Below are 17893 nucleotides of genomic sequence, written 5' to 3'. Positions count from 1 at the left end.
GTTTCCGGGTTACGAACGCGGCGGCGGAACGAATTAAATTCGTAACCCGGGGTACCACTGTACTAACTACTCAGCCACCCTGGCCATGACTGGTCTTAGTTCACTATCTATCCTGTCTCTTATCCTGTGTAAGCAATATGGGGCCCCTTCTGTTCATCCTTTGAAGTGGAATGGCATGCACTTTAGATCACCTATCCTACATGATCTTCAGATTGGCAAAATCGGGGTTTTGCATTTTAGGAGGCTCACATCATCACCTCATAATGTACCGGCACTACTTGCATCAGCAATTCCCCCACTTTTTGTCTGTGTTGAAATTTATTTTGTTAGCTTTGGCCCAGGTTTCTAATCTGTGTAGGTCATTTTGAATTTTGATCATGTTCTCTAGGGTATTCCTCCTAATTTGGCATCATCTGTAAATTTGATAAGCACGCCCCCTATTCTTTCATCCAAGTCATTGATAAAGACCATATGAATGAGTATTGACATGTAGTGTGGGAGCTAAAAGAAGATGTGATGAACTGGCAAAGAGGCTGGGGAAGTTAGCTGGTGTTATAATGTGTATAGTGTGCCAGGAAATCATTGTCTCTGTTCAACCCACTGTGGATGGACTGCAGTTTGTTGATATACTTCAATTCTGCTGTTTCTCTGTCCAATCTTCTTTTGTAGTCTTTTTGTTCAAGGACTGCTCTTCTGAAGCCCAAGATAGAATGCCCGGGAAGATTTAAGTGTTCTGTAACTGGTTTTTGTGTATTCCCTTTCCATTTATCTTGTGGTGCAGGGATCAGCCTGTTTGCCCAATGTAGAGTGCTGAAGGGCATTGTGGCATAAATGGAGGATGGGCAAGTGAAAGTCTCTCTAATACTGTGGGTGATGTCATTAGGTGCTGTGCTGACATTTCTAGAATAGAAGTGAGGGCACAGTTGTTATCTGGGGTTTTGGCAAAGCTTTGTGCCCATGTCCATATCTGTGTTGTGTGTTCTTCTGTAGGTAAGTAACTATTTGAGATCTAGAAGCTTTCTGGGTGTGAATAAAGGCCTGCCACCATGTGAAAGCAAAATGGGAAAAAATATGGCATGTGGTTAAGAGAAGGGTAGCACCACAACAGTGAGCTATGCAAGGGTCTCTGTGTGCTATAATCATTTATTTAACCCTTGTTTGTAAAGTGACCAGTATCAGTGCTGCTTCTTGCTTTTCTGTACATGTAAAAACTGCATCCTTGTTGTATATCAACCATATTTATTGCTTAAATCACAAGATAACGAAGGCTCAGATTTATATTGAAAGAAAAAGGAATTTGGACTGCTTAAGAATAATGAAAAGTTCTATTGTACGTGTTGCTCTTTATGTGATTTATCTCCATCTCTAACAATATATTTTGAACAATAGTGCACAGACAATAGTTTTAGGAAAGTAGCAAGGATTTAAAATAATTCTCAAACATTGAGAAACATTCTTAATCTGGCACCCTGTGTTGGGAACACTGCTCTAGCCGAGTATTCCTAATGTTTCCATATTCCATGTTAGGTGTCACTTTTTCAACAGAAACAGGTTCATTTGGAAGATGAATTTGACGAGGATGATTATCTTATAGCAGGTCGGTCTGGCTTATTGCCTTGCAGATGTTGGGGTAAAGCTCCCATCAACTTTCACCATTCTCTGTGCTGAACAGGGCATATGGGAACAATGTCCAGCAACATTTGGAAGGTCATAAGTTACCCACCCTTATTATATAGAAATGTAGTTACATAGATGATTGACATATTAGTAATACTTCTCCCCAGTCCAACACAGAGAAATGGGGGAGGGGGGAGAGAGACCAACCTCCAAAAACACCCCAAGCTCCCTAACTGAACCATGCTTACTGCTGGAAGAGATTCAGATGAATAGAAGCTATGCCAGAGAAAAGAACCTGGTTTTTTGTTTTTTTGTTTTTGGAGGGGGGGGGTTGCCAACATACTACAGGCTAGACTTAGATAAAAGACCACAAATGTGATTAGTATTCTCCATATAAAAATAGCAAATAGAACCCATGGAATATGTGCCTATATGAGTGGCATCTGAACTGATATTGGTGGGGAGAGTTGAACGGTTTCCCTCTGCTATGCTCTCTCTATGAAAATTTATTCTGTAAAGTGTTGTCATTTCATCCAGAGTGAAGTCAATGGAGACTTCTAGCATGATGCAAATAGTATATTCAAAAATACCTTCTGGATAATCAAGACCATGGCAAAGGGAAAGGATTAGCCAAGAATTTGGAAAAGTTCCTTTTTGGACTACAATTTCCAGAAGTTTCCAGCCCAGAATTTTCACATCTAGTTTAGCATTGATGACATAGGTTGGATAATGCACAGGAGAATTCACTATGGGTCAGAACAGATGACTCAAAAAAGCCTGCTTCCGGGCGTCATTGGCATGAGACGTTTAGACACCATATGTCCTGATGATGCTGGGAAGCTGGCTTGAAGCTGCCTAGACATGGGCAGCTTCATGACGCTCTGGCAGTGTGGTGTTTACATGCTTCACACCGCCAGAGCATCATGAAACCATGGGGCTGTGACAGGGCTGGCAAAGCTGGCTTTTCCCCATCCAAAAAAGGATTGGATCTTTTCAGCTTCTTTTTTGGCCAGTTTCAAGGCAAATTGGGGCTGTGGCATGTATTTGCTGTGGCCCCAATCCATCTTCAGAAGGGGTGGCTTCAATCAACTCCTTCTTCCTGGTTTCTTTCACCTCTATATCTTGTTTCTGCAATAGCTTCCCAAATAGTTGATATGCATTACAGATGCTGTCTTAGGCAAGGAACGCCATATCCAATGGACGCTGAAGGCAATGTCTAGCCATTGTGTAACTGTTCTCATGATTGTTCAGTCACTGTTCCCCTGCCTTTACAAGGCATTAGACTTGTGGGTCTGTTGAATTTTTGTTTAGCATGTAAGGTGGTCCAACATTAGCATGTGCTGAAGGACCTTGCTGATTCAGGGTCCAGTTCTGTTGGAGTTGCTCTTTTTGCTGAATAATGTATCACATTAAAGAATAGCTATGGAAGATTGATCCACTTTAGGTTGATTGTAGAGAGATGCCAATTGGTTTATCTCAGATCTGAATAATGCAAGTTTAGCACCATGAGCGATGTCCTTGGATCAAATTACTTAATAACAAGATAGGCAGTGCTATGAGTTTACATTTTAATCATACATCTAGGCTTTTAAAATAAGCTGTGTGGTGGTTTCCAAAATGAAGGAGAGAGAGAAAAAACACCCTAAAGTTGACTTGCACATGTAGCAGTTAAACATATCTTGACCTGTTGACACAATTTTGGCATTTATGCCCCATGTCCTATATTTTATGTGGTATATTGTGAAACACTTCCCATATAAAATGGATATGGCTGGGCTTGATAACCAATTACAGTGTGCAGATAACTACATATTGTATAGAAAGAGGACACATAAGCTGCAGTTCTGTATCCATTTACTTGAGAGTAAGCCCATTGAACAGGTTTGTGGTACAGTTTGTAAAACACAAAATACATAGAAAAAATGTACATACTTAAAAAAATACTACAGTGCAAGACAGAATCAGCACATGTTAAACTCAACATTGGGAAAATGAGACTCTAAGACAAACCAAATCTGGCAATTCCTGCTGTTATTGGGGACCAAACATAGTCGATGACCAGGTGTCCTCATAATGGCTGAACTAGATCTCTTCCTCTTATGTGAAGTGTGATAGCTTTTAAAAACTACCTCATCACTCTAGTGGTCTCTGACCAGGCTCCATATCCTTCAGGGTCTGAGTGTGTTTATTTAAAGTTGGGTAGCCAGGGCAGATGAAGGTTTCTGTTGGTGCACTGCCCACCCCACTGCTCAACAGTCTCCCTTCCTGAGCTAGTGGGGGAGGTCTTGGAGGTGGTGTTTGAGTCTCCATGGCTTATGTTGCAAGAGGACTTCTACATCCATGCTGAAGCTACCCTGCTAGGAGTGGCTCTGGATTTTATTACCTATATGACAAGCAGGGATCTGGAGTCAGCTGAGCCTGGAAGCCCAGGTTTCATCAATGACCAGGAGTTCTCTTGCCCAGTTAAATGTACTGCTTCAAAACTGTGTCTGTTCTTGGATTAGTCTGATCTGGCTACAGTGGTACATGTTTTGGTTATTTCCCATTTGGATTACTCTTTGTGGGGCTGCTTTTGAAAAGAGTTCAGAAACGTCAGTTAACCCAAAGAACTGTAACTCAATTGTTAACTGGTGCTAGCTACAAGAGCATTCAAAACTTTGTTGCAGCAGCTCCATTGTCTGCCCATGCATTTTGGGCACAATTAAAAGTACGGGTGTTGACCTATAAAGCCCTATTTGGCTTGGATCCAGGTTATTCAAAGGACTGTATATCTCTTTATGGGCCCATTAGGGTTTTACCGTCCTTCTCTCTCCCCCAAAATACCCTTAAGCTTGTTTGGTAGGAACAAGGAACAGGGCCTTCTCAGTGGCTGTCACTAGACATTATTCTTAATGTTTAGTGTTTTAACTTAATACATTGTTTAGCTGTTTTATACACACACACACACACACACATATACTTTTATTAATGTTTTTGAATTATTTTTAGTTTGTATTGTGTTAAATATGTTGTTAGTCACCTTGAGTCCCATTATTGGGGAAAAAGTGGGATATAATTGATTAGAATCATCATCATAATAATTTTGGGAATTTATAGTTAAACAGTACTTGAAGATTCATAATTAAAATCCAGATGTTGCCATTTTGAACACCCACAGGGTTGGGGATTTTTTGTTTTTTGGAATGACATTTTTGGAAGAAAGCTGAATATTAAAAACACTTTGTGTTTTCATTGGTCACTATGGAGATTATCAGATGGGGGTAATGACAGGAGAAGGATGGGAGCGAAGTGCCATGCTCCTGTACTAAATTACTTGATAGGGCGAAGATTATTAGACACATGATGCTTATCCCATTATTATCCTGTCAACGAATAGGAATTGTCCCATTACTTCTGCATTAACAGGTTATCCTGTTATTAAGAAATGGAAGTAAATGATGGGACAGTTGCTCTTCATTGACGCGACACTGCCTGATAATCTGTGCGCAATTGTGCAATAAGGATGGGAGCATCGTGCTTTGCTCCCATCCTTCTCCTGTCATTATCCTCAGTCTAATAATCTCCTAAGTATCATCCCCTCTGTTTTCAGTGTTGACGCATAAGTCTCATTGCAGGATCAACTTGTCCTACAGGCACAAACAGTTACAGAGTACAATCATTTCAGCAAAGCCAGTAAAACAAATCAAAAATCCTGATGCCACTGACTGGTAAATGTTCCTAATCTTACTCACAGCTCAGATGGAATATTTAGTCCTTGATGTTTCTGGATAACTGGGAGCCCGGGCTTCACTGTGCAGCTCCACCAGCTTCCTCATGGTCTGCCTCACAAGAGTCAGAGACCACCAGCCAACAGGCAAGAAGGCAGGCTGGCAGACAGATCCCAGACAGACAAAAGCCTTGTGTTGCATCCAGGCCTTTTAAAATCTCTATCTCAAAACCATCTTGAAAGTTCGCACTTCTTTCCAACTGCCCATCTCATTGGGACTCCCATTTATCACAGTAGGTACATCACAGTGAAGTAATAAGGAGTACAAGCCTCTGGGGTGGAATGTGCAGAAACTGTCCCTGCCATATATTTGTTAGTCTGACACACAGATTTTCCAAAAAATGAATGAACATGCAGAACTAAGATCCTCCCACAGGGCTGTAACACAGCAAAATGCACATGTGTAAAAACCAAAACAAAAAGAGAATGGCTTTGACCAGAAGCGTTCTCTCTAACAGGGTAGTTTTCCTTTTGCAGGGAGCTTCTGTTGTGGGGTGCTTTCCAAAAAGTAATCTCCCAGCTTGCATTCTGAAGGTGACTCATTTATCCCTTCCTTCATATATGTTGAGAGGATTTCCATAATGGAACTTGTTGGTGTTGCATTCCTCCTTCCCTTTTTCAAAGAATGAAATGTTGGCTTGAACTCACTAAAGTTTTGGTGCCTTGCCATTTCTTTTGAGTCTTCATCTGCTTTTTAGCAAATGGTCCATATAATTAGTACTTAAAATAGTTTAATCCAAGATATCTATTTGACGCTAAACACGCACATCCCTAAACTTTTGTATGGTCACTGGGCTGAAATAAAGAAGGCTAAAGTCCTTGTTCTGATTATTATACTTCCCCTGTCTTCCAAAATAAATGTGGCATTTAATAATATTAGCTCTTCTTAAATCATCTGCAAAGTGGCAGGATCCTCATTAGGAATGGGTAGAAGGGCTCAACTCCAGTTTGTGTCACTTTTCCACCTGTTTATTTTTAACTACATTCCATCTTCTCCACACATTAATTCACATCTCTACCCCAAAGAATTGCACATGAAATTCTAATCCATGAAAAAAAAAAAGATAATTTTTATTTATAGTTGTATGGGCTGCCTTTGAGGGCTGGCCTTTGAAAATGTGTATTCCTTCCTACTCTTTCCCCCTGCCATAAGCGGCATGGCTCTGGATTACAGCTCTGGAGACCAGAGTTCAATTCCTAGCTTGGCCATGAAACTATTGTGCACAAATAAAATATGCCCACAGATACTCCACATGTTTGCTGTTGTGTGCCTTCAAGTCATTTCAAACTTACGTTGATGCTAAGATCATGTTTTTGTTTTTTGTTTTTTTGGCAAGATTTGTTCAGAGGAGGTTTGCCATTGCCTTCATTTGAGGCTGAGAGAGTGCAACTTTCCCAAGGTCACCCAGTGAATTTCATAGCCAAGTTGGGAATTGAACTTTGGTCTCCAGAGTTGTAATCCAACACTCAAACCATTATGCTATGCTGGCTCCATACCATGAGAGAAATTATACAGAAAAAGCTGGCTGCCCAATGCACCTGTCACTGCCAGATGTATTTGCCATCCCATTGCTGATATCTGAAGCAGCAGCCAGACTTCCTAGCTACTTGGAGTGGCTATTACCTATTTTAAAAAGAAGAATTTTCTTTAAAGGTTGTCGTCGTCATCATCATCATCATCATCATCATCCTGCCTTCTCCCAAAATTGGGACTCAAAATGGCCCACAATTTAAAAGAACTATACAATTAATAAATACTAAAAAGTGAGCAGCCCACATTAACGCAGAATTAAGTCAAGGGGTGGAACCTCCAGGGGCAGCACGCACTCCCTTCCCCCATGCCACCCTGATGTAGAAAAGGATGGGATGATGTGGGGGGAACACAAGGACAGTGCAGGTGGGGGGGGGGGTAGGAACATACACGGGGAAGCGTGGGGGCAGTGTGGGGGTGGGAGCATGCATGGGGGAGTGTACACAGTGATAGCTTAGAAACAGCACAGGGGAAGGCCTGACCGGGTGTCACTCCCCTTCTGAGTTGTCATCCAGTGTGGGCTGCACCCTTACACTCACACAATACATAATAATAATAAAATAAATTTTTATTTATATTTTCCTGCCTCTCCCAGGTGGATTGAGGTGGGATTACAACCTAATATAAAATACGAATACAAGCATATCAATAAAAAATACATAAAATTAATAATTAAAAACAGGATATCAAAAATGATTGTGGAATAAAGATATTGCAATCCAATGCAAGGAGGTGGATTTATATGTCTTATACAAAATCAGATGAGTATGCTCGCCGAAAGAGCTCTGTCTTAACTTCCCCCCTGAAGGTCTCCAAGGAGGTAGTGAGAAGAGTTTCTTCCAGGAGACTATTCCACAGTCTAGGAGCAGCTATAGTAAAAGCTCTTTGGGAAGTTGAAACTAGTCTAGTTGTTTTTAATCCCAACAAATTATTCCCCTTTGTTCTGAGAATGCGGGGTGGATTATGTAGGGAGATGCGTTCCCGTAAGTAAATTGGGCCCAAGCCATGTAGAGTTTTAAAGGTAATCACCAACACCTTGTATTGTGCCCGAAAGCAAATTGGCAGCCAGTGCAGATCTTTTAAGATTGGTGTTATATGGTCAAACCTAGAAGAACAGATGACCAGTCTGGCTGCCATATTTTGTACTAGTTGAAGCTTCCGAACTTGATACAAGGGTAGTTCCATGTAGAGCACATTACAGAAATCAAGATGAGAGATTATCAGTGCATGTACCACTTTGTTCTAGGTAGGGACGCAGTTGGCATATCAACCAAAGTTGGTACCAAGCACTTCTGGCCGGCGCATCTGCTTGAGATGACAAACATAGAGATGGATCCAGAAGTACTCCCAAACTTCGTCCTTCAGGGGAAGTGTGACCCCGTCTAGGACAGATTGGCAAATTTCCTTCCCCAGACCTAAGGTTCCTATTGCAAGTACCTCCGTTTTCTCTGGATTCAACCTGAGTTTGTTTTCCCTTATCCAGCCCATTACCAACTCAAGGCAGGCATTCAGAGGAGAGATACCATCCTTAGTCACTGTAGCAGTCGGAGGCATAGAGAAACATATTGATGCCATTGATTCAATGATGCCATTGAATTAAGCTATTACAATATTAAAACAAATCACACAATAAACAAATAAAATGTAATTTAAAAAGAGAAAAGATCTTAAAAGCAGTTGTTATTACAGCACCTCCAGCCCATTCTTTAAAGACTTTCTGCTTTAAAACCCTGTTTGAATAAAGATGCCTTAGCCTGCCAACAGAAGGCCAACAAGGAGGGGGCCATTTTGGCCTCCCTGGGAAGGAAGTTACAGAATCTAGGGGCAGCCACCAAGAAGGCCCTCTCTTACATCCCTACCAACCGTGCATGCGATGGTGGTGAGACTGAGAGAAGGACCTCTTCTCAGGATCTCAGAGACAGAAACAGTTCATATAGGATGAGGTGTGACCTTTTCTCTCTCTCTCTCTCTCTCTCTTTTTGCTGTTGTTCCTTGTCTGCTATTCAAGAAAGGGCTCATATTTTCCAAACCAAACCATAGATTATCATCAGGAAAAGGCTACACAAATGCTATCTGTGATTATATCTTCAGAGTTCTTTTGTGGATGTATGCACATTCAGATGGAGGAGAAGCAGATGCAAAAATTATGAGGAAAATGAAAATATGAGAAATAGAGATCCTTTCCTCCAAAATAAGTTGAATTAAAGTCCATACCATAATCAGTTAACCTAAAATTCAATATCATTTCAATGAAGCGAAGCTCAATATCAACATGTATCCTAACAAGATAATCTTCTTGTGTGTGCTCAAATATTGAAGAGGATATTTTAAATAAATTTGTAAGCATTTTCTTGAGGCTAGATTTCAGTGTGTCTTTGAACCGTAATTTTAGATAATGGCTTAAGTTAGTCTTCTCTTCATGAAATAAAAAAAAGAGAGAGAATGGTTGCTAATCGCTAGAAGTTCTTGTAAATCCCACCTTTCTTGCAATGTAAAATCACTAGCAGATGTTGTGTGCATTAATAGAATATCTATGCCAAGCAGACTGATCAAGTGCTGTGTTCTTAATCTAAATCTTTTGTCGTATGTGCTTATCTATGGAATGGTGGAGATTAATCTCCTTTTCAGTGGAAAAGCCAAGCTCTTTAAGCCAAAGGTTTCCTAGAAGTCAATGTCAATACCTGTGTCTGATTAATAGGGCCAGATGAGGAAATTATTATAGGATTGATAGGACTTTTAATAAATACATCATTTTCATGATATGTTTTTCTTTCTTGAAGTTTAATATACATATTAGGAATTATGGTTGCAATGTTTTGTTTCTTTGGGCCCCTTTTCTATGCATCTATGCATCTCATCAGTTCAGGTCAGTTTCATGGATTACTGGGACAATGCAACTCAGTTTTATTTAGTTTGATTTTCATTCCCATCAAGACATCCTAAGCATCCCTAAAATCAAGAGTATAGCCATCAAGGGCTGGGCAAAATGAGGGCATAGCTCCAAATAAGACGCCCCCCCACACACACACACAAGGTTCCTATAATTTCTACGATTGCAGGGAATGTAAAAATTGTTCACCTAGACCCTGGATTCAAACAATTTTGTCATATAACATGTCCAGAAATGTGAAAACCCATTACAAAAACTTGTAATCTCACCCAATGGAAATGAAACCTCACTCCTGACTTGTGAGAACAAAAAAGTCAAGATTTGCATCCCTGTCCATCCTCCTGGTGACCTGGATAACAGTGTATTAAGGCACAGAACTAAAGGAAAACTACATTTCCTCTGGTCTCTTTGGAAAAACTACACCTCTTCTGGTCCTCTTGGCTTTGTGCTTTGGTGTACTGTTCTCTAGTGCTTCAGCTATAGAGAAGGAAAGGAAGAGAGAGAGTTCAAGTAAGTTTTATGTTAATTACACTGTATTTTTGGCTTCTACTCTGCCACCCATAAATCAGTAAGGCTATAGTCACCTATAGAAATAATGGGGAGAAGGGTCAAACTAAAGAAAAATTGGACTACAGTAATTACTCATACAAAGCCTAGAGACATGAAAAGCCATGTGCTCTTTCTAACAAAGCCTAAGAAATTGGAATAACTGGGCTAGAAAATGACAGAGCTACAGAGCTGCATTTCACACATTGGTTTGGATTAACAGTTCAAAAATGTCATGGCAGGGCAGGGAAGAACAGATCTATTTAGATCAATTATGCAGCACGTCTTTACTTTTTAAAATAAACTCATAGAGCATAGTAGAACGTAATTCATTGTAAGCATTCATAGGATTGCACTCTTCCTTCTGCTGGACTGTTCTGAAACAATTGTATTTTACTATTAGTGTATCAAATAGTTTTAATGTGTGCTTTCCCCTCCTTTCTTCTCGTTGATACAGAAATCTTAAATGGAGGAGTGTATGTTGGTCAGAACAGGTTTCTTTGCTATGCGGACACGATCCAGTGGGAAGATATCGTCCGTAACCCTTTGGCTTCCAACTTCTCTGTTGTTCCAAAAAACAGCAGTGCAGATTGTAAGTATTTGCTTTGTGTTCCACTGTGTGACTTTTTTTATAAAAGTCAGTTGGGTTCAAATGTCCTTTTGCTTTCTTTTTCCTGCATATTTCTACAGCAGTAACATTTGTGTCAACAACTGTGCCTCTGAAACAATGTATTTAATTGTTAATCAGCTTGTCCAAATACCACTATCTATTACCAGGTGTATTTCATTTTATTTACAATATCCATATGCTTCCTTTCCTGAAGATTGCCCAAGGCATCTTTGCAGCCTGACAGAAATCAGGATGTGAAACACACTTCAAAGTTACCACTGTTTAAAATTTTCGTTTAAGAGAAAACCCCTGTTAGTCTGATATAAACTGTTTAACCACAATTAAGAAGGGGGGGGGATGTTTGTGCCACAGATCTCTGCCAACAAGAAAAGTCCTTAGGCAATTTGCTGGAAAGATGAGTTATATGAGTTATAAGAAAATACATAAATGGATCTGGAAGCAGACAGAGGCAAAATGGAATATCACTATACAAACATTTCAGAGAAAGCAGTCCTAAGTGAGGTTCATATATTGGTTCATTCACAGATGTGCTGGTCTGTGGAGGAAGAAAGGGCAGGCATTGGTTTCCCCAGGCTGTTCATCCCAGTAGTGCTGTGTATTGGCAATTCCCCTGTGCCAGCATATGGGCCAATATTGGGGATCAGAACACAATGGAATCCACTGTATCTGGAGATGGCTCCTCCACATTCACTGCATAGCCCATTTCAGGGCTTCCTTCCCACCCCACAGTCAGATTTGGCAGAAGCAACTCTCATTTACCTAGGACCTCATTACACAGACGCTGGGGAATGGGAAGGGAGAGGAATGGGATTACTACCCATTTTTACCACATGCTGGAAAGCTGCTGGCACCACTGGAAGTCCCCATTCCATTTCCCATCCATCCCCCAGAGGGATTTTCAGGAATTGTTCTGAACAGTTCCTGAAAATCAGCCCCTCTGGCACAGATAGGGGATTTCCGGTGGTGCTGGCGGCATTACAGCATGCAGTAAAATGTGTAACAATTCCATCCCACTCCCTTCCTGCCCCCTTTTGTCCCGCACTGGGCCCGTTCCCCAGGGCCCATTTGAGGTCCTTAAACACTGTGAGGTCTTCTGCCATGGAAGGGTCCTTCTTGACCCATGAAATGGCAGTGCTTCTTTCTACCAGTAGAGGTCAGCAGAGGTGCATCCAAGCACCATCTTAATCCCTTCCAGCCATCAGCATCAGGATGGCAGTGGTATTGGAATTGTGCAATTAAGCATTAAATAGAAGGAATATATTGCCTATATATTTTATTTATTTCTTTAAATATACCGTATTAACTCATATATAAGTCGAGAAATGTATGCTCAAAAACTGACCCCAGAATCCTGGGTCAGCTTATATATGGGTCAATATGGTAATGCTGATGATGGCAGCTCATTCAGTGACAAACACACACACATACATCTTCCTCCCCACTTTCTATCAATGCTTTGGAATGGGCTGCTGAAAGCAAAGAGTGCAGAACAATTTTTATTTCTATTGGAGCAACAACTGATCCATTCACAAACACACACACAGCTTCCTCCCCACTTTCCCTAGTCCAACATGCACACACACGTACACACACACACACACTTTCACTCCCTCCCTGCCTTATCTGCACATAGCCAAAATGACCTACCTGCCAATGTTGAACTCCCCATCCTAAAAACTCTTCCAGGGACCCTCACCTCATGTACATGGAAAGCAAATTTCATTAAACTTAGAGAAATATTGAGGGTGATCCCGTGGTCAGAAATACTAAAAGATAAAGGGGTTCAGGATGGATGGGACTCTCTCAAAAGGGAGATACTGAAGGCACAATTTCAAACAATTCCAGGGAGAAAGAAAAATGGGAGGTGTCTCAAGAAACAAGGATGGATAGAAGATAGAGGAGAAGAAAAATAGCTGCAGATTAGAGTGATACAGGAAGAGAGTGGGTATGGTAAGAGAAGCAAAGAGGAAACCACCATAATGCAAAACTAGATCATTATAGAAGTCACCCTAATGCAAAACTAGTTAGTGAGTATAGGCTTCCAAAGGTTTCTAATTCAAACGATGGCATCATACAGACATGCCCAAATAAAGCTGCTTTGGATCACATTGGAGGTATGCTGTTTAAATGATGCATTCAATAACCCCAAAGCCACGCTCCAGTCCTAAGGACTAGAGTGCAGCTTTAGTGCGGCCACTGGCCTCTTAGGACACATGCATCATTTAAACAGCATACCTCCAATGTGACCTGAAGCAGCTTTAATTTGGCCTGTCTGTATGGGGCCATTGCCAACATCCTGTCAAAGTCATGCTGAATAGCAGAGCCAGATTATCCACTGGGAGCAAGCTGGCAAGCCAAATAGATAGGGGTAGACCTCTGCCTCAAGGTCCACCTCTTCTCCAATATGCACATAGGCAAAGAGCAGTCCTAGAACCTCATGTAGTCCTTGAGGTTGTTTTTACTTGAGCCTACAGGGAATGACAAGATTCTGAACTTTACTGTACTCCTCCATTGAGTCAATTGAATGCAAACTACTTTTTCACTTTGAATTCAGTTTGCAGTAATTGAAGTAAACTTGAAGACAAAGAAGGAAAGTGGTAGTAGGAAAGATAAACTGGGCTATTTTAACAGTGGCTTTAAAAGACGTGGGCAGAGGATTCATTGGTAGAGTCCCAGCCAAATCAGGACAGTGCTGTACTGTGATCAAGGGTGGTGGGGAAAGGAACTGGAAGTTAAACACTATGCTTGGTTTGCATCTTTTCAGTATGATAAACAAAAGCTTATTAAAGTTTGATTTTTTTTTTTAAAAAAAGTCAGTATTTGGAAAGTTGTTATCAGGACTCTTGTGAGGCTACAGGGAAGTAGTGATGATGGCAAGAAAACATGTTTTAAACACTCTTTGCTGGGGTGCTTTTTGGGGCTAGTGATTTGCAACTGGCATCTCTCCCCTCAATATTTTCTCCTGAATCTTTTTGACTTTTGTTGACAACTGGAATCCTATATGCTGTTGTGGTCTTCATGATCATAGTCAGGATGCCTGGGAACTTCAGCCCCTTTTTTCCATTCACTGCAAGAAGCACCATAATATGGCCAAATTGGTGTGACAAAGAAAGGGAGACGTCAAAAGCCATTATAGAATATGCATTTTTCCAAACTTTGTGAAATGTTCATTCAGGTGCCAGTTGCAGGTTTTTGAATGCCTGCAATTAGCAAGCTGTATAGCAAATAAAGATGAAAAGACCCCTGCCCTCCCTCAAAATGCATTCATACATAATCATCTCTGCATTGAGGAATAGTAAGATGTTATTCAGTTATAGAATAAAATAGTTTAAAGTACAGTTTTGTTATATATTGGTTTGTGAAAATTTGAGATGTGGAAAAGAAGAACTGCTGTGGACACCAAAACTACAGAGTTATCATGTTGTGCCACCACTGTGGTCTTATGCAGCTAGGCAATCCCCCTTTCAAACACACTGCTAGTCATAAATGTTCAGTACAACTTTACATAAATGCTTATATTGGAAATCAATGTATTCATTTATTGTTCTTAGTATAGGCTTAGTTAAGGTTTTCTGTAGCATCTTAACGAGAATACATGCTTTCTGGAGGAGAGATAATTAATGGAGAATAGATTGACCTAAATTGTTGTTGTTAACTGCCCTTGAGTTGATCACAATCCATGGTGACACTGAGAATGAGACATTTCCAAGATTCCCTGTAAGACCTGCCATGAAACCCCCAGCTGGAATCTTACCCCTCTAGCATGAAACACCCCCCTCAAGTGGTGCGGACAAGCTATAACAACAAGAACAGCTGCAATACAGAATTATTATCAGGACTACATTCATTCATTGAATCATTCATTCATTGAATCATTCATTCACTTATTCATTCATTCCATTTACATGCTGCTTTTCTCCCAATGTGGGACCCTCAGTGGCTTACAAAGCTAAAACATGATCGGCTAAAGCCCTGACAATCCAAATTAAAATAATCACATTTGACTTTGTGAAAAATATAGTGCCTAACATGTTTTTATCACTCTCCGCCATTGTATAAAGGCTATTACTATCACTACTAGTACCTCCTCCTTCTTCTCCATGTTAATAACAACAGTCTCAGGCCTATGACCTCATCTCCTGGGCAGTGTTTATTCACTGTATAACAAAGAGAATGTACAAAAATAGGTCTTTCAGTGAAAGAGCAATAGAAGACAGGAAAGGGAAAGATGCAATACCTTAGTGCATGTAAGCATTGTACTTGTTCTTATAATAAGCTAATGCGTATATTGTATTTCTAAAAGATCTTCACAGTAGTTTAGCACATCCTAGTGAAAGTCAATGAAACTGCAATGTTAATGGATATCACTGTTTTGATAATCTTGCCCTCAGAGACTGCCATTCTGTTTTTGGCTCTTTCTGAATACCCAGGCTGGTGGTTAATATTGAGACATCTCGGTAAGTGTCAGCATGCTAAACCTGTAGGGATCCTGACTGAAGGAACACCAAACATTTTTTGTGGATTCTCTGGGGCTTATGGATACTCAGCAATGAAAAGCCAGGTGTCATCAGTGACCTGAAATGTGGATGGATGGTTGGATAAACAGAGAGATGAATAAGCTGAACATGACAGAGATGGAAAACATCCAGGGGTAGCTGTGTTGGCCATATAGCAAATCCAATAACATCAAAAATCCATGAAACAGCGATAGCCTTTTTGAGCCAACCAAAAGGCACAATATACATGTTGCAAACTTTTGAAGCTTCATTGGCTTCTTCATCAGGCAACGTGTTACAAACCAAACTGTGGTGGGGGGGGGGGGGCACCTGAAGATGTTAGTCATATGCCTGCATTTTTCTGTTTTTGTTCTCAGTTCAGATGGTATGGAGGGTCATCTCTTGCAGGCTGGCACCTCCTCCTTCTAGCCATGTGGGAGATTCTCAAAGTTCAAGAAATTTAACATCCATTTGACAGAGATGGAATCATAGAATCATAGAGTTGGAAGAGACCGCAAGGGCCATCCAGTCCAACCCCCTGCCATGCAGGAAATCCAAATCAAAGCATCCCCAACAGATGGCCATCCAACCTCTGTTTAAAGACCTCCAAAGAAGGAGACTCCACTACACTCTGAGGGAGTGTGTTCCACTGTCGAACAGCCCTTACTGTCAGATGGAGTTCATACGCATCTTTGCTTATCTATCCGATAACACAGATATCATTTTTTCTTCAGATTTCTGTATTTAACTGTGCCAAGAACACTGGTTTCCACTGGGGAATAAATCTAGAAATTCTGCTGTTTGTTTTTTGTAGATTTTTTCTTGGGAATGAGAATCATAGAGTTAGAAGAGACCACAAAGGTCAACTAGTCCAAGCCCCTGCCATGCAGGAAGACACAGTCAACACACCCCCAACAGATGGCCATTCAGCCTCTGTTTAAAAACCTCCAAAGAAGGAGAGTCCGCCACTCTCTGAGGCAGTGTGTTTCACTGCTGAACAGCTGTTACTGTCAAGAAATTCTTCCTAACGTTGAGGTGGAATCTCTTTATTCCTGTAGCTTCAGTCCATTGCTCCAAGTCCTATTCTCCGGAGCAGCAGAAAATAAGCTTGTTTTATCCTCAATATGACATCCCTTCAAATGTTTAAATGTGGCTATTATGTCACTTCTTAACCTTCCCTTCTGAAGGCTAAATATACCCAGCTCCCTAAACTGTTCCTCATAGGGCAAGGTGGTTTCCAAACCTTAGACATTTGTTGGGGTGTTTTATACTACTCTTGTCAAATGAAACGTAGAAGTAATGACATCTCAGCTGTTGTTGTTTACTTATTTAGAGATGCAATTAGCTTTTACAATTACTTGGCTATCCTCCCTTCCAGTAATTTGTAGGGCAGGGATGGGGCATGTGGAGTCTTCCAGATGTTGATGGGCTACCACTAGCCAGCTTTGCAAACAATGAGATAAAAGGGACGTTGCAGTTTAGCAACCTCTGGAGACCCAGCTCTTCTTTAGGAATACAGCTAGATGAACAACTTTGTTTATGATTATGCATACTTTTGTATGGTATACAGTATAAAACAGTTTTCCTCGGGTGACATCTGCTATTTAAATAAAACATGCTCAGTTTAGGAGACCAGTATTTGATCCCAGTCAAAGAATTCACGAGTGGAATGTAGCAACAATGCATTTCCTCACATTGGCTGACAGAAAATGAAGTGTGACTAATCCCATTCTTAAAGTCAACTTTTACCTGGTATATCATTTCTAATGCAGCTCTGAATTGGAAACTACATACTGAGAAGGTGACAAATGGAACAGTGAGACGTCGAACACATTTTTTATTGTAGAGTTAGGTTAAATTATATCTTTTTATTAGGGCACATTCAATTAACATTTTAAATGCCTGCTTGGAAAGTCGGGGGAAAAGCACTTTCACAGACAGGTGGTCCTTGCGTAGACCCCAATCATTGTGACAGGTGTCAGCGAACAGTGTGAATAATAGAAGCTGTTCTTTTGCAAAACAAAAGCATGAATAAGGAAAGGATCCTACATAACCTCCTTTACATGGAAAATGCCTCAAGTGCTCGCAAAATAATGTTTTAACAATCATAAGGTTTCTTTTTCCAACTGGGAAGAATATCAACTCAGTGCTGAGTGGAAAAACCCAGGTGCCCCCTCAAGTTGTTAACAGTTTTAACAATATATACTTATTTGCATTTCCTGCCATAAAGATTATGAATTGGGGTATAATTTGCTTGAGAAAAACGCCCATTGAAAGAAGGGAAGTGGTGGGAGAAAGTAGCAACAACAGTATTTGTTTTATTTTATTTTATTTTTATTTTGTTTTTGTTTTTTTCCTAAAAGCCTATTTTTATTGTCAAGCACTAGAGAACAAACAGGCAGAAATAGGAAGCACA

The 17893-nt window shown here is 40.5% G+C and overlaps 1 protein-coding gene across 2 annotated transcripts in view; it reads left to right on the top strand.

Moving 5' to 3' along the window:
• The window catches only part of ERBB4 (erb-b2 receptor tyrosine kinase 4), a 982414-nt gene that overhangs the window by 668375 nt on the left and 296146 nt on the right, over positions 1-17893 (top strand). For both annotated transcript variants that reach the window (XM_089478015.1, XM_089478014.1), the window contains exon 4: positions 10808-10942. In XM_089478015.1, coding sequence (XP_089334141.1) covers positions 10808-10942 — 135 coding nt within the window. The remainder of the gene's footprint in view (positions 1-10807; positions 10943-17893) is intronic.

Source organism: Sceloporus occidentalis, unplaced genomic scaffold (assembly GCF_023333645.1).
Source record: "Sceloporus occidentalis isolate IW3139 unplaced genomic scaffold, rSceOcc1.0.p SCAF_12, whole genome shotgun sequence".
NCBI lineage: Eukaryota > Metazoa > Chordata > Lepidosauria > Squamata > Phrynosomatidae > Sceloporus > Sceloporus occidentalis.
This window is presented reverse-complemented; position numbering and strand designations above follow the sequence as displayed.